This window comes from Delphinus delphis, chromosome X, assembly GCF_949987515.2.
Source record: "Delphinus delphis chromosome X, mDelDel1.2, whole genome shotgun sequence".
Lineage (NCBI taxonomy): Eukaryota > Metazoa > Chordata > Mammalia > Artiodactyla > Delphinidae > Delphinus > Delphinus delphis.
The window spans coordinates 15,624,866-15,643,330 of NC_082704.1; the positions used below are offsets into that span (position 1 = coordinate 15,624,866).

At 42.1% G+C, this 18,465-nt stretch overlaps 1 protein-coding gene across 2 annotated transcripts in view; it reads left to right on the forward strand.

The window, feature by feature from the left end:
- HS6ST2 (heparan sulfate 6-O-sulfotransferase 2) overlaps positions 1-18,465 on the forward strand; it is a 291,184-nt gene that overhangs the window by 202,410 nt on the left and 70,309 nt on the right. The window contains exon 3 of one of the 2 annotated variants that reach the window (XM_060003066.1): positions 9,080-9,112. The exons of the other annotated variant lie outside the window; for it this stretch is intronic. Within the exon in view, the coding sequence (XP_059859049.1) occupies positions 9,080-9,112 (33 nt within the window). The remainder of the gene's footprint in view (positions 1-9,079; positions 9,113-18,465) is intronic. 2 annotated transcript variants of the gene reach the window in all.

An 18,465-nucleotide genomic window follows, 5' to 3' on the forward strand; every position in this document is an offset into this window, starting at 1 on the left:
CTTGTGCAAAAATCAATCTCAACTTTTTAAAAGAAAGAGAGTCACAGATATAGAGAACAAACTAGTGGTTACCAGTGGGGAGTGGGGGGAGGGGCAAGGTAGTGTGGGGCAGTCGGAGGTACAAAGTATTGGGTATAAGGGTATATTGCACAACACGGGAAATAGAGCCAATATTTTGTAATAACTGTAAATGGAAAGTAACCTTTAAAAATTGTATATAGTTTTTTATTATTTTAAAAATTACTGTTAACTTTTAATTGATGGAGTCGGCCTGTGTCTGTGCACCCTCTTTTGTAATTCAAACAGTGCCCCGGCATCATGAGTGGGAATGCATCTCTTTTAAGGCCCTCCCTTTTTTTTTTTTTTTGGTTTGCATTGTTTGTTCAGTGGCAAAACACTCCTTTCACTGCTTTCTGAAAGACTACATCGTCAAGTAGGTGCTTTAGAGATGCTTCAGAAAGAATATATCTTGACACAGCCAAGGACAAGTTATAGCTAAACCCATTTCCCACGAAAACAGGAATCCTTCAGTCTCCAGGTTCTTAATTAGATCAGCACTAGAGGGCACTCTTATGATGCCAAAATGGGAGAATTTTACCAAAAACTGGTGGGTAGGGGTGTGGGGGGAGCTGATGGGGCGGTTTCAGCAATGACTGCAGATAACAAACAGCTTAGGGAAGACCTCTGCAACTGAGAATTGCCTGACTTGCCAATAGGTAAGCAAACACTCTTTGAAAAGGACTGTAGCAATCTTCCTCATCAGATCCACTTTGTTTCCAAAACGTGCTTGGTGTTTTGGCAATACAGGGCCCAGGTATTAGGCGTTATTTCTCAAAAGGAAAAGAACAGAAGAATCGCTGATGGTTACGGTGTGATGTAGTCAATGTGCGGGTAGGCAGAAAACAAAACCTGAGAGAGCAGCTTAGGAAAATGTGTTTACAATTTAACAGCTACTGGAAAGGAAGAATTGAAAGTCCTTGGGGTCTTTTAGGGTTGTTTTCCCAGTCTTTTGCAGCCATTGCTCTTTGAGTTGTTCTGAAGGGTTGTGTGGTCGTATGTGGGGACACAGATGCCTGCTTGCCTGCTGCCCTAGGCATGCTTTGGTGGACATGGGGTGGGTAGTACCCTGTCAGGGAAAGGGACCTGTAGAGCTGGATCCTGGTCTTGGCCCTGCCACTGAGGCAGTCTGTGATCTGCAGCAAGTCCCTGCCTCTGCAGAGACTTGGGGTCAGGAAAGGGTTCTGCAACACTAATGGTTTCTAAAAGATAGATCACCCAGAGACATCTCCCAGCCCTTTGGAGTCTGTGATTGATGATGGTAGGAAGACCTTTCAAACCACTTGTTTATACTGGCCACTTGAGTTCTGAATCCAATGTTGGGTTAAAGAATGACTCCATGCTGTTGAGAGAGATGGTACTAGAAGGATTCCAGCCCAGAGCAGCTGATCTGCTCATACTAATCACTCCTTCAGGTTTCCCACCCAGTCCAAGTATAACCTCAGAGAGTGACCACAATTAAGCCATCAGTAGCTCTCCTTAAATTGGCTTATTATGCAGAATTTAGGTAACTCCTGACTTACACGCCGGGCACTGGCCAGAAGGTCACGAGCATGCACAGGTGCAGTTCCCTGAGGAGCCAGGGAGGTCTGGAGACCTAATGGAAAAAGTGGGCCAGTGAAAAGAAGCTTGTCTACTCAGCCTTGGGCCCTAGAGTCTCTCAGAGCAATGCAAGAGTGTTTCTCGCAGCCTTGGTTGGTAAGAACCCAGGCTCTATTCATAGGAATGTTCCGGAGTCACATTCCTTATAAAGTCTTAGAATGTTCTAATGAACAGGGACCTTTGGGAAAGCACCTAGTCTAACACCCTCACTGTGCAGATAGGGAAACTGAGAGCCGTCTTCCCCTCTGGAGAGTGGACTGGTGAGGGGTCACACAGCAGAGCTTGCATGAGGACCTCGGTCTTCTGACTTCTCGTCCAGGCCTCTTTCTGTTCCCTTGTGCTGCATTTGTCTCTCCCCACCCACATGACTCCAGCGAATAAGAAACCAGCAGCTGGGCTTCCCTGGTGGCACAGTGGTTGAGAGTTCGCCTGCCGATGCAGGGGACACAGGTTCGTGCCCCGGTCCGGGAAGATCCCACATGCCGCAGAGCGGCTGGGCCCGTGAGCCATGGCCGCTGAGCCTGCGCGTCCGGAGCCTGTGCTCCACAGCGGGAGAGGCCACAACAGTGAGAGGCCTGCGTACCGCAAAAAAAAAAAAAAGAAAAAGAAACCAGCAGCTATGAACCACAGGGTTTTGACATAGCCAACGTAGCTCTCTGTTATATATTCTACACTGTATTGTATATAGTGTATTTAGGTGGTATAAATGGAGAGGTATGGGGACAAATCCCTATCAAAAATATGTCCTCTCTCGCAGACGTAGAGAATGGACTTGAGGACACGGGGAGGGGAAAGGGTAAGCTGGGAGGAGGTGAGAGAGTAGCATTGACATATATATAGTACCAAATGTAAAATAGATAGCTAGTGGGAAGCAGCTGCATTGCATGGGGAGATCAGCTCATTGCTTTGAGACCACCTGGAGGGGTGGCATTGGGAGGGTGGGAGGGAGGGAGACACAAGAGGGAGGAGATAGGGGGATATATGTATATGTAGCTGATTCACTTTGTTATACAGCAGAAACTAACACACCATTGTAAAGCAATTATACTCCAATAAAGATGTTTAAAAAAATGGTTCTGAAGAACCTAGGGGCAGGGCAGGAATAAAGACGCAGACGTAGAGAATGGACTTGAGGACATGGGGAGGGGGAAGGGTAAGCTGGGACGAAGTGAGAGTGGCATGGACATATATATGCTACCAAATGTAAAATAGCTAGTGGGAAGCAGACGTATAGTACAGGGAGATCAGCTGGGTGCTTTGTGACCACCTAGAGGGGTGGGATATGAAGGGTGGGAGGGAGACACAGGAGGGAGGAGATATGGGGATAGATGTATATGTATAGCTGATTCACTTTGTTATAAAGCAGAAACTAACACACCATTGTAAAGCAGTTATACTCCAATAAACATGTTAAAAAAATGTCCTCTCTAAATATCATGGGATTGGAGATTGAACCATTTTTTAGAGGGTCCTTCCTGTGGATCTAGAAGACTCTGTAGTCTTAAAATGTTCCTGTTCAAAGGCAAGGATAGGATTGAAATCTTGTCAGCTGTCAGGGAAAGTAGGCCAGGAGGATGGGTCTGGAAGCCAGATTTAGTATCTGGGGGGAAGGAGGCCATTATGATAGGAGCAGTCAAGACAAACTCAGGAGGCCTCAGAGTTGTGCCAAAGGGGATGAAAGCAAATACTTACAGAGTAAAGGTTGGAAAGGATATTCTGGATTCTAGTCTTCTGAGACAGACTCTGAAGAGCTCCCTTTCTTGGAGTTTGCACAGTTTCTGGTAGGCTTGGCGTGGAATGAGGAAGAAAGCAGAGTTGTCAAACAGTAGAACATGCATATTGGGGGATACTCCTTCCCCATAACAATAAATATGGTTGCTTTCAACATGGCCTTGTACATGTAGATGTCCTTGAACTGTGGCTTTGAAAAGCTGCCTGTGTTCCCAGGGTGGCAAGAGGGCTCAGCCACAGGAGGCTAGGAGGCTTGACCCTGGCCTGCCTTACACTCAAAATACTGTTGGACAATTCTCTTACTAGTTTTCTTCCCTGGATAAAAATAATCATGCACAAAAGTTATTGAGTTCTGTCCCTGGACGTGGTACTTTGCTACGGGATTTCCAGACATGATCCCATCTAATCCTCACGACCACTTTTTGGGGCATGCATTGTCCTGTCTACACAGGGTGTTGACAGTTGGCTTCTTTTCTGATTGGCCAGTGCCCATACCGTATTGATTGTTAAATATGTTGAACATCATTACTTGTGTGGATACTATACTTGTTCCCATTTTGCAGATGAGGAAATCAAGGTTGAGAGGTTAAGGCACCTTTGCAGTATCATACAATTAGTAAGTGAAAGAGCCTGGACTAGAACCCAGTCTGTGTGAGACCTAGGCTTATTCCACGGCCCCCCACTGCTTCTCAGGCTTGTGCATGAGCAAAAGGTTGAGGCCAGGCATCATTTTTATAGTAGCTTTAAAGTAAAGAAGACAAGTAAAGAAGACGAGTTGCTTTTTTTTTTTTTTTTTTTTTTTTGCCTGGGGCCTTAAAAATCATCCAGGCCGTTCATCTGGCTTCTGCATTTTCCCCCACCAGTTTGAATAAGAGTCCTTCTATAAAATAGATAACCAACAAGGACCTGCTGTATAGCACAGGGAACTACACTCAATATCTTGTAATAACCTGTAATGGAAAAAATCTAAAAAAATGTATAACTGAATCACGTTAATATACACCTGAAACTAACACAACATTGTAAATCAACTATATTTCAATAAAAAATTTTAAAAGTACTTAATGGTAATTAGCAATAAAGATATAAATATTGGGAAAAACAACAAAAGAGTAAGAGTCCTTCACCTGGGACTTTGTGTAGGACACCTTCCCATTTAGGGGACCAGATTCAACATACAGAATAACATATACTGCATTTGGCCTTCAGATACCAAATGAGGATGTGGCCTAAGGTACAAAAGGAGGTGGCAGGTAACTGAGCAGCAGTATATTAGGTCAGACCAGGATGAGAGTGGAAGGGCATCCTACATGGGAAGAAGGTGGGAGATCAAGGGCACAGCAGCTCTGGGTATGGGAGCAAACCAATCCAGTATCACGAATCAGAGAGCTTGAATCGGCCGTTTGCTTGGCAGCCCTGGAACAGTGGGAGGTAATTGGTTCCCAGAGTGTATTGTCTGCCACAGATTTGCCGTTAGACCAAAACGGTGTTGGTGGGTTTTTGTTTTGTTTTGTTTTAACCACCCTTTGCAAAATATGAGCATCTATGTAAGCCTTTATCTGGGAGAGTGTGGCTGTGGAGGTCTCTGCTAATTGACAGCAATCGCCAACATCCCAGGCTCCCGACAGATGAAGCAGCTGCACGAGCAGAAAGAGAAGGGCGGGTGGGTGTTAATTGTTTATCAATTAGATTTTCCTTGTTATTCTCAGTTAAGTTTACTTGTAGAACTTTTCCATCCTAGAGAACCAGCCACTCTCTATTTCAAATAAACAAAGCTGTTTCCCTGGACAGAATGATGATCGGCTGCATTTCAACTTGGCTGTTATTGTTTTGGCCACGTTTTCATCTACTTGTAGGCTCAGACTGTGGGGCTCTGGGCTCTCTGAACTACTAATGGCATGTTGTACTGAGAAAACGACTAGAGATTTCTGTCCTTTTAACTAACTTGGCACCAAAATGAAAGGCAAAGCTATTAGAGAATTACAAAAATATTGGAACTGGAGGATTTTTACAAACCACCTTGTGAAAATCCCTCTTTTCATATGGCTCCCTGAGAGAGTGGAGAAGAGAATTTGCCCAAGATCAAATGAGTCATTGGCAAAACGGGATTAGAAACCAGGAATCCCGATTTTTAGGCAGAGGCTCTCGGATTTTTACATCATCCTGTTTTTCCTACATCTTAATTTGGATCCTTAATGTCAAAGTGAATAGATAGCTTCACTTTTTACAAAAAATTGAAGTATAGTTGATTTACAGTGTTGTGTTAATTTCTGCTCTACAGCAAAGTGATTCAGTTATGCATATCCATACATTCTTTTTTATATTCTTTTCCATTATGGTTTATCCCAGGGTATTGGATATAGTTCCCTGTGCTTAGAAAGCTTCACTTTTTAAATTCTGAAGCATTAAGCACCTACCCTGAGAATCTAAATGCCAGGGGGTAGGTGTCATCATTTGAGGTTTCTAGTTAGCACGAATCCCTATCTGGAGTTTTGGGGGCTCCCAAGTCTCCCCCTCAATTCCCATTTTTCCACTGATATATATATATATACATATATATATATATATATGTATATGTGTGTGTGTGTGTGTTTTCCCTTCATTTTCATCTTTTCCTTTTCCTGCTTTTTTTTTTTACATCTTTATTGGAGTATAATTGCTTTATAATGGTGTGTTGGTTTCTGCTTTATAACAAAGTGAATCAGTTATACATATACCTATGTTCCCATATCTCTTCCCTCTTGCGTCTCCCTCCCTCCCACCCTCCCATCCCACCCCTCCAGGCTGTCACAAAGCACCGAGCTGATCTCTGTGAGCTATGCGACTGCTTCCCACTGGCTATCTACCTTACATTTGGTAGTGTATATATGTCCATGCCACTCTCTTGCTTTGTCACAGCTTACCCTTCCCCCTCCCCATATCCTCAAGTCCATTCTCTAATAGGTCTGTGTCTTTATTCCTTTCCTGCTAATTTAACATTTAGGTAGCTGTCACTTGAGAGATATTTGGTCCCATCTTGAACCTTGGTCCAGAAGGTTACTCTTACTGCGTCTTCTCCAGCCAGTGTCTGGGTCATGGGCATAAGAAGCACAGCTCCTTTTGTCCACCACCTGCTGTTGCTTTCTCAAGAGGTGGCTTGCTGAGGGCTGATGAGTCCAATCTCAGAGTGGTACAGAACACTAGAGCATCCAATGAGAAAAACCCTGCTGGGATGTGGTACCCCACAGTATTATGAAGCTGCCATCTAGAGACTTCTTGTTTTCACAGTATTTCAAGGTATATGCACGTGGAATTCTATGAACAGCAAATGGCCTCACTAAAAAGAAACCTGACTTACAGCCTTTGGTGGGGGGCGGGGGGAAGTTTCCACACGGAGAAATCATGAAAAGAAATAATGTCCTTTCCAATCAGAAAGAGAAGCCTTTCTAATACAGATGTTGAATCTGATGCCAGTGGATATGTTCTCCATACATAAATACATAAATAAAACTAGGAGAAACATTTTCCTAGAGTTCATAACATACAGTATATTTCTGTGGAACTCTTTTCCAAACAGATGGTATAAAAACATCTTCCACAAAATTGTAAACTCTGTGAAGGCAGAGATTTGCGTCCGTTTTACTCACTGCCGTATCCTTAAGTACCTATAATGATGCCTGTCACATAATAAATGACACATTTTTTGTGGGGGGTGATTTTTTAATTGAATATATTTGACACATAACATTGTGTAAATTTAAGGTGTACAATGTGTTAATTTGATACACTTATATGTTGTAATATGATTGCTGTTATAGTGATAATTAGCACCTCTATCACATTACATAATTATCCTTTCATTTTATTAAAGGGTCTTTTTAAGAAGATTCCATTTAAGAACCTTTCCAAAGACTGTGTGCGTGTGTGTGTGTGTATGTGTAAGTAAAGTGGACTTGTAAAGTTAATTCATTTTTTTTCTAATCAGTATGCCTCTCCTTTTTATCTTTTTCCTCATGGCATTTGATTCACTTCCGATGACTGCCCACCCTTTTGATTGGTGCACCTGTAACATCTTCCTGGCTCACCACTGAATAATCCACCTCCGGCAACCTGGACTCCCAGGTAAGGCAATGAGCTTCCAAAAGTGTAATCCCTGAGCAAACTTTAATAGACAGTTGAGAAACTTACATAGAAAGTTTTAAAAAAATCTCAAGAGGCAAAGTTAAATTTGCTCTGGTCCCCATAGACATCAATATACATAAATTATGTACATGCTTATATTATTTGAGGATTTCTATTAATGCAGCAAAAGTAAAATTATAGTTTTGGAAAGGGCTACATATTTGACTTTGGAATTTTCTAGCACTACGATTCAACATATAACTTTACGTTTTCATGTTGTTGTTGTTTTTATTTTTCACCCAAAGTTGTATTATATTTGGTTCATGAAGCTGAGTGCAGTAGAAGGGGTACTACCCTTTCTTCACTGTGTAGGGAAACTAAATCATGGGGTAGGCCAGAATACTCTAGATTACTTCTTTCTTGTGGCCGGAATGGAAGAGGATCACATTGGACCCTGGATGGTGAGTCAGCTAATGGAGGTGTCTTGTCTAACAGATCTGATGTCATTAACTACATCACTTTTGTTTTCATAACACTTGCTTCTCCACCAGTCTTAACAACTCGTAGAACTAGGGAAGGGGGCCTTAGCCATGCCAAGAACTGATGATAAAAGAGCTGTATATTGCTTCTCAAATGCTGATGCAAGGCCTCTGCTGCTAGTTGTGCTATGAAAAGTCTCTCTTACCTCATTCCTAAAGCCTCCAGATATATTTGATGTAAAGAAACACTTCTCTCAAGAAAATATCCAGGCCATATAACTCGCTGTGGGCACAAAAGTGTTACCACATTATAATATCCCATGCTTAATATAGTAAAACAAAAAGCTAACTGAGCCCATTTGAACTCTCAAATTAGCAATTGACCCGTGCACAACTTCCCAGTCCCTGCCGATATCAGAAATTCACATAGTAGAATTAGTATTTTGTGACTCTTAAGACATATGTTATGAAAACAGATGAGTAATTTTTTAAATGGAGAGACATTGCTTACTTTGATGGATGTCTTGCATTTGGGTGGAAGGAACTAGTGCTGATTTATGTATCACTTTCTGTGTGCTTTGAATTTTCATCTGTTTGAAAAGCATCCGCAAAGTCTAATCATTCTTTCTTTTCTTTTCCTTTTGTTACTTGTGTTTCATATATCCCTGATGGTATGAAAAATCCCTGTAAATTCCTCCTAGCTTCTTTCCATCAGGCATTTCTGTTTTAGGGATGCCATAGTGCTTGGTTTGGTATGGTCTGGGTTTTGGTTTATTGACTTCTGTTTTTTGCTTAGATTGCCATCGCATGTGTGAAGGGGCATGCAATTAGTTACGACCGAGTGGAGGATCTATCATTCTCAGCCCATAGCCCTTCAGAGGTTTGGCTCTCAGTGCTGCCCTGCCCCTTTAAGCCCTCTGATTCATAATCCCCCACTACATGAGAGGAGCTAGTGGGGAGCAAAGTTGGGGAGCCATCCATGAGCTGTTGCCTTGCGGTTTGGAAAGCTGGAAAAATATGTTATCAAAGCAAAATGGAAAACTTTTATTATTTTAATTCCTCTCTTACCAAGCTCTTGCTAGCACCTGGTTTTACTGTTCCTTTAACAGGTGGAGGATTTTTCAGATTCTAGATGCAGCAAGGTAAGTGACAATGGATCTTTAGCCGAACTGAACCCAAGTGAGCTAGAATAAATAGACTCCGCCATTGCCTATCAGTTTAATTTCCATACAATAAATAGTTTGGTTTCCACTTGGACAGATTCTTTTCAGGGCTCTTTTTTAGTTTAAAACAGCTGAAACTACTGGAGCTTATAGTCTCAGCTATAAAGCTGACCTAGTTCAGAAGTGGGATGGAAGTTCAGAGCCAGCACCCCAGACAGTTGGGCAGTAGGTTACTAGCTTCTTTTCGTTTTTGCTGAAATTGGATGACACAGTAGAGTGTTCTGTTATGAAAACCCCACCATCAACAAAGTTTTCTCCATGGTGCTTCAGGCCCACCTGCCTGTCACTAGGCCGGATGGTGGTTTAGGGAACACCTAGGTCAGCATTTTATTGAAGGGAAATCAATTACTGGAAAATATCAGGGACTTGTAAAGTATGTACATGTGTAGACTTGCCAGGTAGAGTAATCCCATAGGCCAGGGGCCTTTGTGACATAAACTCTGCAGCAGAGCAAGTCTAATGAAACACAGGAAAGTTCCTAACTGTCAGGGGGAGGGGCTGTTGAGAATGCGACAGAATAGTGTCTTTCCAGGCAACGACTGTTGCCACAAGCTGTGACATCATATTGCCATCAGTGCTGAAGAGGCGGTGAGAATTGTAAGCCGTTTTGTAAATGTGGCTCTCGTTGCTTGGCACGTGGTCTTCTAAGATCATCCTGCCCACCAGTACCGTATTTGGCCTATTCTAGGCTTATTGGCTCCATAAAGGTTTACCAGTGTCTCTACTTTCTCTTCCTACCCACCTACATCATTTGTTCCCTAGCCAGATAGCTTAGGAAGAGCAAAGGTTATAGGTTTCCTCCACTAGGGCAGACTCATTAAAATAGAGCAGATCGACCATATCTTAGATGCCCAGTTTGGCTTTCAGTAGCTGGCCTTCCATATTCCCATCAAGGCCTCAGTGGATTTATTTGACATCTAAGAAGAGTAAATTCAGGGTTTAATTCCATAGTCAGATTAAAATTCATTGAGATAAATGGTATAGACACACATAGACAGCTAATCACACAATAGTAGTATAGGAGGGCATTTAAGCATCAGAGATTGGATGTGTCATGGTGGCAAGAGTACTAGGTATTGCCACTAACTAGTGGGGTGACTTTGCTCAAGTCCTATGTCTGCTGTGAACCTTGACCTCCTCATCTGTAAAATAAAATGGAGTGGATGACCATTAAGATAATGGACAATTAACCTAGGGACTATTATTCCTATAATGGCTTTCACAGGTAAGATATTGAGAATTTTGTTTTATTTTTGTTTTGAAATCTGCTCCATGCCAGAATCATCTCTCTCTAACAGTTTTGCTATGTTACAAAGCAAATCTTGACTTATTTCTTTATTTTTATTATGGGGCTGATCAGTTTGACCAGAAGTTATTATCAGAATCATTTATACCTGCTCTTAGTTTGTGAGAAAGGAAGAGAGGAATACAGGTGGTGAGATGGAAAAGAATTGGCTTTGGTAAACATCCATGGGGGCCATGTTTAATTCTGGTGGACTGAATGATGTATGAAAGCTATTTGCAAGGCTAGCATGTTTTTCGACCACTAGTAAAATAATAAAGCAACAATTCATTTGGTAATCCCCATTGTACATGCACTTTTATAAATATACAAGATTATGATTATCTCTGCCTCATAATTAACAATTTGCATAAATACTTGCTATTATTCAGTTGTCTGAATGGATTTTCTAATCCAGAGAAAGAAGGGAACAGTCAGTGGGAGCCATCCCAAACGCCTTGCCTTATTGCTTCACACATGCACAATTAACAGCGATGCTGATTGTTTCAGACCAGAACCTCATTTGTTTTTCTATAGACAGCAAAAACATTAACTGCTGGAGTGTTTGCCACTCTCTCTTTCTCTCTTTTTCCTATAGCCAGCCGTATTATAAGGGCTGCAGTTGGTTGGAAGCAAATTATTTGGCTGGATTTTCAGGGTATCGTTTTGTGATGGAGTTTCCAAGCTTCTACTTAAGTTAGCAGTCAATGCCACAAACAACCAAGGACTATTTTTATAATATTTTAACAGTGGGCCCTATAAATTCTATAAATTTAAGGAATAAAAGGATACTGACATACAAACCAGTTCTGCTGCCGCATTTACATTCTATTTCATATTCCATGCCTTTAAAACTATTGACATTAGACCTGCGTATGAGAATCATAAAAAGTCAAGGCTGGAGGAGGCCTTTAAGATTATCCTGTGAAATTCCCTCACTTTTCAGATGAGTTTGTCAGTAATTTGAATATCAGTAACAACCACCAAATCAATGATGCCACACTTTTTTTTTTTTAACTTTCGAACCCTTGGGAGCTATTGTAGTAAATACATTTGAACTATAACTGGTTGTTTTGGAATCATACAGCTTCAACTATTTTTTCCAAAAAAGTGAATCAGATTTTTAAAAATATGCCTTTATACAGTTTGCCTAAACATAGCCATGATGTTGGTGGTATATATGTGAAAGGCGATGTCCTATGCAAAGCCCTTGGCAATAGGAGACACTCAACCAGTGTATCAGCTCTCTTCCCCTCATGCACAGATTACCTTGCTAAGGTCAGCATATGGAAGTATTACTTCAGTGATTGAGAGTATGGGCTTTTAGAGTCAAACTGTCCTTAGGTCTGATCCTGGTGCTGCCACTTTCTAGCAGTGTGACCTTGAGTCATTTCTTTAACCTCTGTGGACTTTGTTTCTTCACATATAAAACGTAGACACCTTATAGAGTTGTTTCAAGGATTAAACTGAGATCGGGCATATCGAGTGCTTAGCACTGTTCCCGGCACATAGTAAACAGTCAATAAATGGTAGTGGTTATTACCACCATTGTCTGGTACACCCAGTACCAGCCTCCTTCAATACTAATATTTCATCTTATGGTGGTTTGGTGTACGTGCATATATACCTATTCACATCCGCCTATGGGCACACAGAGTTCACCCGAAAGACTGCTTTCCCAAAGGCTATCTGTGACCACCACGTTTCAAAATCCAGTGGCCTCTCTGGCTTCAATATTCTTGAGCTCTTTGGAGGTTATGGAACTTTTACACATCTTCTCTTGCTTGAAAGCGTTCCTCAGTTATCTTGGTTTACCTCCTGTCTTCTTCTCAACACTTCTTAAGTTTCCTTTGTTGGATCTGTTATCACACACACACACACACACACACACACACACACACACACGCACAGCGTTCCTCCTCACCGCCCCACCCCCGCCCCTTTCAATGAAGCAATTCCCAAGGTCCTGTCATTGATCTGCTTCTCTTCTCTTGCTATGTTCTCATTCTGGGTAATTTCATCTCCTGACATAGCTTCACCTTTCACCTCTACACTAATGATTCCCAAATTGACCTCTCTAATTATTAACTTATTCCGGAGCTCCAGGCTAACTTCAATTTCCAATTGCCTGCTGAGCATCTCCAGGGCAGGATATCCTAGGAGGCTGAAGTGTAGTCTGGCTTTTGTCATCCTGCCTCAGGAATGCAGATGGGGGAATCTAGCTTCAAGAAGTATTAAGAGTCGCGGGCAGTCGTCTGAGCAGAAGTAAAAGTAGTCTAAGTTAGCAAAGTGGTTCAAACGAGCTTTCCAGGGAAAGCATGACAAGTTAACTGTGAATTTCTGTTATGAACTGGAGATACAAATTGGCAATGGAAACTTTCAAAGGTGTATGTTTTCTAGGGAAGAGGGAACAGCTCGCCTAAATGAAAATCGAGATCCGTTTTTAGGTGCTGGAATGTTGGTATGTTTGAGGAAATGTTAATTAAAATGATCTTTCTTGGAACAGTTTGTATGGTGAATCTTGCTTCGGTGTTTTGTTATACAAACATACACGCCCAGAGGACGGATAATGTCTTCATCCTGAAGGATGAGCATGTGGGAATAGACACGTACACACATGCCTGGTCAGATATACCTGAGATTTTGAATGTGTGAAAATAATTCTATCAGAGGGGAGATAGATTTTTTCTTTCATTTATTCTGCGAATATTTACTGGACACCTACTAGATGCCACACTCTCTGTGGAGCAACAGGCTGTCAATACAGACATACAGAGTCTTTGTCCTGAAGTGTCTAATACAGTTTTCTTTAGTTATATGCAAGTACATTGAGAGTTTAATTTGGTCTCAAAATATCTGCAGTGTGTGACAGGTTATTCAATGACTACAACCCTGCTGAAAATCGTAATGACCAAAGAGGAACTTAAGGGAAATAAAGACAGTGCTAAAGTGGGAAAGGAATGTGCCTAAATTCCAATTAGAAATTGATTCCTTCCTTTAAATTTAGCAAATACTGAATTACTTTGGGATTTTACATTTCAAGTTGGCTCTCGGTGTTTCAGAGTAGGAATGATTACGTCTAACCTAAAACTTAGAGCAAAGGGATAGACAAATCTTGGTTAATGTGTATAGTATTGTTAGGAGAATTCTTTCTAAATGAACTATTCTTACAGAAGCTACAGACCTAGCTTATAGCATTAGCACCGGGGACAATATTCCTTTTGAAGGAGGGTGACCTTATTCCCCACCTTCCCAAAATTAAGTACAATCCCTCCCAGTTGAATTACTGCCCTATGGAATATGTGGAGGTCATCAGACCCTGCAAATTGTAATGGTCTAGAAAACTGGGTGAGTTCCTTGCCTTCCTGGGTGCACCCCAGCTTCCTCTTTAGAAATTTGGCGTGGCCCTTTGTTTGCAAGTCTTAAATCCAAGTGTTCTTGGACACAGCTGTCCATTTCAAAGTCCCCTTCAAGGTTACCCTCAGGTCCCAAAGATCCCTCATTGCATTTGTAATCTTGGAAAGCAAACTTGATGCCCCAAAGTCCTGCTATGGATCTGTAGATGGTACCACTCCCCTTTTACGGTGACAGCACCCCCTTCAGGACCTTCATGGCACAAAAGCTGTCCTAATAACGGTGCACATATTGACCAGCATTCCCATTCCGCTTGCCCTAAATGAGTTAGAGACGTTGATGTACTTCTCTTATTCTTTTTTAAAAAATTTATTTATTTTATTAATTTATTTTTGGCTGCGTTGAGTCTTTGTTGCTGCACGCAGGCTTTCTCTAGTTGTGGCGAGCGGGGGCTACTCGTCGTTGCGGTGCGCCGGCTTCTCATTGCGGTGGCTTCTCTTGTTGCAGAGCCCAGGCTCTAGGCACACGGGCTTCAGTAGTTGTGGCTCACGGGCTCCAGAGCACAGGCTCAGTAGTTGTGGCGCACAGGCTTAGTTGCTCCACGGCATGTGGGATCTTCCCGGACCAGGGTTCGAACTTGTGTACCCTGCATTGGCAGGCGGATTCTTAGCCACTGCGCCACCAGGGAAGTCCTACTTCTCTTTTTCTAACTGGAAGTAAGAATAATAAAAACATCCTTGAATTTATAGTCTTGGATGTGTTTATTCTCAGTTTGCCTCAATTGTAGTCTAACATTTTTTACCTTTCTCAAATTTATTCATTCAAAACATATCCACTGAGCACTTACTATGTTCCAGGCACTGTTCTAGGCATTGGGGACAATAAGACAGGCAAGGTTTCTGTTCTTGTGTTTCTTAAAGGGCATGTTGGGTGTATGTGTGTGAGTGTGCACACTCACATGCACACGTGTTGGAGGGAGACAGGAAATAAACAAATATACAAGCTAATCTCAGAGAGTGATAAATGTCATGAAAAAATAAAACAAAAGTGGACAGAGAGTGACTGGATGGGTGGAGTGTGATCAGGGTGACGTTTACTCTTTGTTTTGTTGGTTTTGTACAGATTTCACCAACACTTTGTATGGGCTCTTTGGTTTCCTCTATTTCATACTTTCCTGGGTTCAGTACCAATTCTAATTTTGCTGATCCTGGCCGTTCTGTCATTAGGACCACCTCCCCTTAGCTAGTCCTGAAGTATAACCCAAAGTATGCTCCCTGTTAAACTTCTGTTGCATACTTTTCTTATCTTTGTCAGCATTAGAATTCGGCCGATTAACCCACTTCCCTGTCATAGAATGTAAATAAGCCTACTAACCCTTAGGGATATTCTACTTGATTACTCAAAGCACTTTTGTTACTCAAGACAAACTACCTGTTGAAAGAAAAACACAGGCATGAAAGGTTAGTAATTGTGGTGGCGTTTGGTTTTGCCCACTTCTGTGGGGGGAAGAGCCCCGGCTTGAGGATCAGAAGAGAAGGGTCTCCCTGCTATACGGCCTTAGACATAGCACTTCCTTTCTCTGAGCCTGTTTCTTCATCTATAAAACCAGTGTTCCAAGTAGATGATCCCTAGGTTCTTTCTAGCTCTAAAGTGGTACAATTAGTTGTTTTCAGAGACGTGGGCCAAGATCTCTTTCCAACATTCTGTTTAATTTTGTAAAGTGGATGTGGAGGAACATTTTCCAGTGTATCAGAACTGCGTAGATTAAGCATACGTTTTCCAGCAAAAGCCAGCTCTACAATTCTTGTAAATGTCACAAGAAGTTAAAACATTGCTTCTTGTTTTAACCTCTGCCAGCGAGGGCAACAATTCAACACCACAACGTAACTGTCAACTTCTTATATGTGAATATCTGAAAATTCACTGTCTTTTCAGCCTGCCCACAGGAAATCTCCAAAAAGAACCAAATACCACTGAAACGAAGGAAGGCGTCTAAGTTGGCTTCAAAATGACATGGCATAGGTGTTGCCCACTGGTGTGTTAGGCGCCAAGAAAAGCATCTTAACTCTTAGAGGGCCACTCAGGGTTCTTGCAGCCATGGCTGTGCTGTCTGCCTCAGCATCTGGCCAAAGCCCAGTTAGGAACTAAAGTAGGAGCTGGAAAGCTTGCCTTCCCTAACTTCCCCACACCTTCCCTACATTTGCTGCACTGGGCTTTGTGGGAGAAGATGGGGAAGCAGGAAGCGCAGGTTTGGAGAGGGTGGAAGACATAGAAAGTCACCAACATCTGAAGTCCACTGGCAACTCCCTTCTATGTTGCTACTATTCCACTTATTATTCAGATACTCGCCATGTTCTAAACACAAGAATCAGCTCCATGACTAGATTTTAGGAATTCAGTCTTCTGAAAGTCCAGAGAAAAGTTGGGCTTGATTTTGTGGTCAGGGAGTCCGAAGAAGAAGATCCAAGAGGGTTTGGAAACTCCAAAGAAGTGCGTCTCTGATTTACCGTCACAGTATCTTGACACTGAAGAAGAATAGAGCTTATGGAAAGAGGTGAGGGAGATAGCACAGAGAGTTCCTGTATGGCTCTCATTAAAAGGCTGTAATGTTGTGCGGGTGAGGAAATAGACACCCACCAAGACAGTGACTTATCTAAGTACACACAGCTAGTTTGTGGCAGACTCAGAACAAGGATCTAGGTCAACTGCATCCTGTCTGGGGCCTTGATTTGGAATTACCTGTGCTACCTGGGAATCTTGTTTGCTTGCTTTTGCTGTTTAATTCTGGGTGCTACTTCTGTTCACAGCACTGGTAGTTCATTATTCTCACAGAAGTTTATCAATGAAAGGAGGCAAAATCCCTCAGGAATAGGTAAAGTGCATTTATTTTGGAGGCTTTCGGGCCAGCTGCTATTCCAGGGTCACAAAGAGGAGAGAGTAGCTGGATTGGAAATAGAGCCTAAAATGCAAGATTCAGTTGAAATAAATGAAGACAGGAAGAATCGTGGCTATAGACTGGGGCTCCATGGTTAAGTGTATACATCATTTCTTTAATGCTCATTCTTAATTACAGCTCTAGCCCTTTCTCCATCAAAAGATTTAAATGTCTTTTATTTTAGGTTCTCAGTACCTTGAATCCTTTTCCAGGTGTGTGTTGCCTCTGCCTTGTCTTTCTGTTTCACTCTTCTAGATGGTTTGTGTGTGTGTGTGCAATATCTTCTGTTAGTTTGGTCTCACTGTCTCGTCCAGAGCATTCGTAGTACAACTATATATCATAGGAGATCTTATGAGCACATAAAATGGAGAACACTATTTTACAAGGTAGAAATTATTAGATTATTTCTGTTCCCCTTCCAGAGTTGAAATATTTCCTATTTGGCAAATAGCCTTCTTTGAAATTCTAAAATTGCACCTAGGAAAAAAAAATGACTGTCACTGTGGCACCATGGGGCTTCCTGTCCCTTCACTTTCATTGGCTGCCCATCCAATTTGCTCCGTTGATTTTCTGGACAGCTCAGCATCGCCTTATCAGCCAGACACTGGAATTATAAAGGGGCTTCATCAAGGCCTGATGCAGTTTGAAAACTTTTCAACTTTCATAATTTGGGCCCTGGGTATGCCAGACACCATGTGTAAACGGCATTTGGTTGCACATTGGTCTTTTTCTCATGGCTTTTACAATTTCCAACTTTATTTCTGCTCGCCACGGGGCACAGTTTACCTTCTCTTTTCTGGGAATTCTTTTTTTTTTTTTTTTTTTTTTGCGGTACGCGGGCCTCTCACTGTCGTGGCCTCTCCCGTTGCGGAGCACAGGCTCCGGACGCGCAGGCTCAGCGGCCATGGCTCACGGGCCCAGCCGCTCCGCGTCACGTGGGATCCTCCCGGACCGGGGCACGAACCCGTGTCCCCTGCATCGGCAGGCGGACTCTCAACCACTGCGCCACCAGGGAAGCCCTCTCTGGGAATTCTTGTTCATTTTTCGGGAGCCCTAAAAGAAGGCTGCTCATGTACAACTGTGGAATGTCAGAGTCATTCTAAACGGGCATAAGTGGGCCTCTTAGTGGCCTTTACTGATTGTTCCTATATTAACATGTAAATGTGCATAAGACTTTATGAGGAGCCTGTGCATAGTCTTTCTGTGATTTTTTCATATGAATTGATTTGACAACGTCAGAGATGATGCATGAGGCAAAATAAAGAGTTTCTTAAGCCCATTACAGCTTGTTTGCATGAAAAGGAATAAAAGCTACAGGGAAGAAATGAACATTATGTGATGCTTTCCCAAACACCTTTTAGACCATAGCCTACCTTCTGAACCTATGCAGGGGAAAATAGTCACTGGGATATTCTTTTGCTCAAATAACCTTTCTCGACTAATTGATGAGACAATTTCTGGTTATGTGGGAAACACTGAGGGTTTTCTGAAATTCATAAGGGTGAAATAAACTAAGAGAACCTCAAAAAATTAATTAGTTTTAAATGCTGGTATGTTTTTTGAGAAAATGAAATAGGATGACAGGATAGGAGCTTTGAATGAAGATTCCCTGAAAACCATACAATGTTATATCATTGAAGAGCCATGTGGTTTAATACTCGGTGATCGTAAAACCTCATGTTAAGCCATCCACCCGGAAAG